This window comes from Abrus precatorius, unplaced genomic scaffold (assembly GCF_003935025.1).
Source record: "Abrus precatorius isolate BTA unplaced genomic scaffold, Abrus_2018 Scaffold10, whole genome shotgun sequence".
Taxonomy (NCBI): domain Eukaryota; kingdom Viridiplantae; phylum Streptophyta; class Magnoliopsida; order Fabales; family Fabaceae; genus Abrus; species Abrus precatorius.
In genome coordinates, this window is record NW_020874292.1 from 30277560 (window position 1) to 30281888 (window position 4329).

General features: G+C 30.0%; 1 protein-coding gene across 1 annotated transcript; it reads left to right on the forward strand.

The window, feature by feature from the left end:
• Positions 1 to 3036: 3036 nt before the first annotated feature.
• On the forward strand, positions 3037 to 4032 carry LOC113852244. The gene has a single exon (XM_027482482.1). It carries the CDS (start codon positions 3037 to 3039, stop codon positions 3931 to 3933), a length of 897 nt encoding a protein of 298 aa, XP_027338283.1. The 3' UTR covers positions 3934 to 4032.
• The last annotated feature ends 297 nt before the right edge of the window (positions 4033 to 4329 follow it).

Genomic DNA, 4329 nt, shown 5'->3' on the forward strand with positions numbered 1-4329 from the left:
ATGTGAGGAGAACTCATGAAAGTTCAAAACAGGTTTCAACATGTCCCTTATATGCCAGATGTTGAGTGGCAAGTGTTCAGAATGCATCCTATGACAGAATGATTGTACCATAACAGGTTTGAGAAAGTTTAACCTAAACCTTCTTCCATGCACGGAGTTACGCAGTTTCATCGTGCACCTTCCTTTTACCTCTCTCTGTTGTCATCGCTTTGTCGTTTGCTCTGTCATACTCTTTTTCGACCTCTGCTTTCACACCCCTAAAACAGAAAATGCATGTTGTTTTAATTTGATATATCTTGTACTTTAATATTTCATATATTTTATCTATTGTTTATGTTGCTTAAATTTGCTTTGTCTTAATTAGTTTCCTTTTATTTGCGTTGTTGTTTGAGAATTTAGGGAAGTTAAGTAAATCCGGAAAATTTTGTAGAATTTTTCAGGAATTTAGTTTTTGTTATTCCTTGTGATAATATTCTAGCATAACTTTTCTAGATATTTATTTGATTATATGAAAATTTAAATGATTTATACAGTATTATAAAAATGAAAATAATAATAATATTAAAAAAATATTTTGAAATAAGGAATGAAAAATGGTCCTAGGACTAGGGCAAAAGAAACATTCAGGAAACTAAATTAGGGGTACAAATAGCACCCTTCAATGAGCCCAAAAAAAACCATTTTAGAGATGTTGGTCATAGTTCTCCTCCAAACACTATTTGTCAAAAAAATTTCATATCACATATAATCGAGCTCTAAAGTAGCGTTTGGATATTATATCTGAATAATGGAGACAAAGACAATAAAATAATAAAGAACAGATACACTAATATTTAAGTTTGTGTATTGTATTTGAAAATAAAGATAGAATATTGTATTTTACATTTTATATTATATTTGAATGTAAAAAAGAATTAGGGTTAAAGATAGTATATATAATTTTGTAAATTTATTAAGAATATTTTAATATTCAAAAGTATAACCTTTGTACCCCTTGAGCTGAGATACCAATGTCCCTTCTTCTAGGAGGGACACTAGTATCTTTTAAATTTGTGTCTTTTCAGTAAGATATTAGTCAAACATGATACAGTATTTTTGTGTCTCTATTCTAGTGACTCTATCTCTAAATCAAACGCTACTTAAGTCTCACGACTCAATAATTTCATGTGACAATATTTTCACAATTCGGACAACTGTTTTCTAATCGTTTTGCAATAATGATCTCAAAACACCTCAACTTAACTACAACTAGGAAAAAATACAAAATTAAAAATAGAAGAGGCTAAAATTAACTAAGGAGATAGCTGGCAATGATTAAAATCAAAATAACATATATAATTTTTATTATATAATTAATTATTTGAATGATATCAATTAAAATAAGATAATTAATTGCATATAGCTAGTGATTTATATAATATTATTTTTTTTATCAGCAATAATATTGATTTTATTAATAAGGTACTAGTGGTACCGGTAATATATTATTTTTAATTTTAATTTAATATATCAAATAACATGTATATATGAGACAGTGTGACTAATAAGATATTCGTACTTACACCCATTCTTGCATTTTCTTCTTTTCTATAAATAAATACATATATCCAGGAAGATTCGTTTAACATAGAATTTTCTTTATCATGAGCATATTTTTTTTACAAATACCCACTAACTCATAATATAATTGTCATGCCTATTACTTGAGTGCATTATAGTCAATACAATTATTAAAGAAAATGAATATCTATCAAAATTTATATAAAGTACACCAAACTAATAATTCGTCCACCAACGTAAAGTGAGCTTAGTACAAAGGTTTTTATGATCAAATGCAATTTTGCAAGCATCCAGCAAATGGATTTATGTTTCAAAAGTCGTTTTCTATTATTAAAAATATAATGTTACACTTTTTTGAGTAAATTATCATCCTTATTCTTTGATATTATATTTTCAATTAAGCCTTGTAAATGAAAAAAAAAAAAGGCTACAAAAGAACTCTATCTCTTTTAAAATTGAAGTTGACACAAATACAAAGTTTAAGATATATTTTAAAGTTAAGTATAGAGGGAAAGGAATGATATAATTATTTTTTATTTTAAAAAATATTCTCTAATTTTATAATTTTAAGAATAAAAATAAATTAATATAATTTTTTCCTAGAAAATTAATATAAATTTAAGGCATTAGTCTTTTAATTACTTATATAAATATTATAATTTAAAAATAGTATTCCTCTCCCCCCCCCCCTCCACGCCCCTTGTTTTCCTTTCAAAAACAACTTGCTAAAACTTTATATAGTTTAATGCTATGTATATACAATTATATAAATAAAAATTAAAAATGCAAATTGACATGAACAAACAAATTCTAGTATTTATAAAAATCAGAGGTTAGTGTTTAGGTTCTATTTTGGAAAGAGGCTAAGTTGGACTAGATTTTATAATTTTATTATTTGAATAATTAAAAATATATTTTATATAATATTATATAATTATCCTTATACTTTATGTTAAACTTTTATACACACATCTAAAAATACACTTAAAAGTTAAAAGGTAAAAGAAAATAACTAAAAATTAAATTCTAAAGTTGATCAAAAAATATTTCAGTAGATTTTGTGCCCTACCAATCAAGGAACGAGATCATGGCCTTGGTCGTTTAGTGTTCAGTTTCCTTGATTATGTTCTATTTATTCATTTTGAACAATATATAGAAATGGCAATAGCCCTTTCTTCTATCTTTTCAATTCCGATTGGTCCTAGCCTTTCGCATGTAGGCATCAGATTCTTTTATTTTGCGATAGCGATAAAAGATGCCACACCGACATCAATTTTATAATATATCTACACAATATAATTACGTACATAAGGCACGTAAACAAATCGAAGGTCCCTAAGCAAATTAACCCCATCACATGAGTGTAGACTCATAACTCATTCCAAAGCCTGATGACTCTGGTATAATAACCTGAATATATATTTTACCAAACCTTTCTCATATGAATGTAGCCATATACACATACAAATCTTTACAATGGGAATCGGTCACAGTAATCACACTAACCTTGGAAATGAATGCACTTCTTACGATGCCGGTGCTAAAGGCACCATAGCACGCTGGGGAGACTCTTTTGAAGTTTCCATGGGCAATTGGAAAGAAAATAATGATCACACAGAGGCTTGGGGTGTGGAATACAAAACAAGTCAAAAAAAGCGTACTTGTGGTTTTCAACTCAAAGCAACCCGTGACAACAATGGTGTTGAAAACATACATTTTGGATTAGGTGATTCCGCTGATAGCAAAACTGAATTTGCTTTGAAGATCACAAGGGTTGGTCTTGATGGGCTTCGTGGAGGAATAATTGGCATCAATTCTTGTGTTTCCTCAATGACCAATACAAGGGCTAAACAAGATCACATAAAAGAGACTACTATCGTTTCTTACGGTTGTTCCTATAGAGAGGGTCTTTTTGTTCTCGAAATGAAGAAAAAGGTTAACTGTGACAATGCTTACATGGTCAATATGGCACATTATTATGTTACTAAGGATGTTGGTCTTTCTGTTGCGGCAAAAATTCGTCGCATTAAAAATTGTTTTGTGGTTGAAGTGGAAGGTCCTTTCAAACACCCAAGTGTAGATTTGCGTAAGGTTGTTGTCAAAACGCGTCGTACAGGTATGTGGTCGCCTAGTGCATGTTCTCATTGTAATGGAGCAAAGGTTAGCAATAGTAACAAAAGTGGAGATTTCAATTCATCCTTGAAAGCTAACTCTCATGATCCCAAGAGTGAGGAAACGGTAAGTGAAATAGTTAAACATGCTTTCTTCTCGAGCAATGTCAAGGAGCAATACAACAAAGGCCTTATCAATTCAAGTGGATACACTACAGGTTCTCTAAATAATTCTATCATTTTTATAGATTGTAATTTTTAAATTCATAATTTGGAAATTATGTTATTTGAAGTGTTTTACTTTGGTGTGCAATTGTTCAAATAAAAGATGAGAAGCGCCCTCTTGTTACCACAGTTTGAAGTTGTAAATTGATTATTCGAGTTGATACAAAATCTTGGAACAGGGGTTATGTTTGTAAAGTGCTAATACGCTGTATCTCTTGGAGTACGCTCCTTCCATAGATAAATATGAACTATTTGCCATAAAGGGGGGGGGGGGGGGGGCGGGGTGGTAAGAACTGGCGGAAAATATATATAACCTTTCGATCTCTTTGTTCACTTTTAGCATTATTATCAGCACCAAATTGAGTTTATGTATAAGCATAATAATTTTGTAATTTTTTGAGGAGTAAGACCAAGAGAATAGAAATCTATCCCC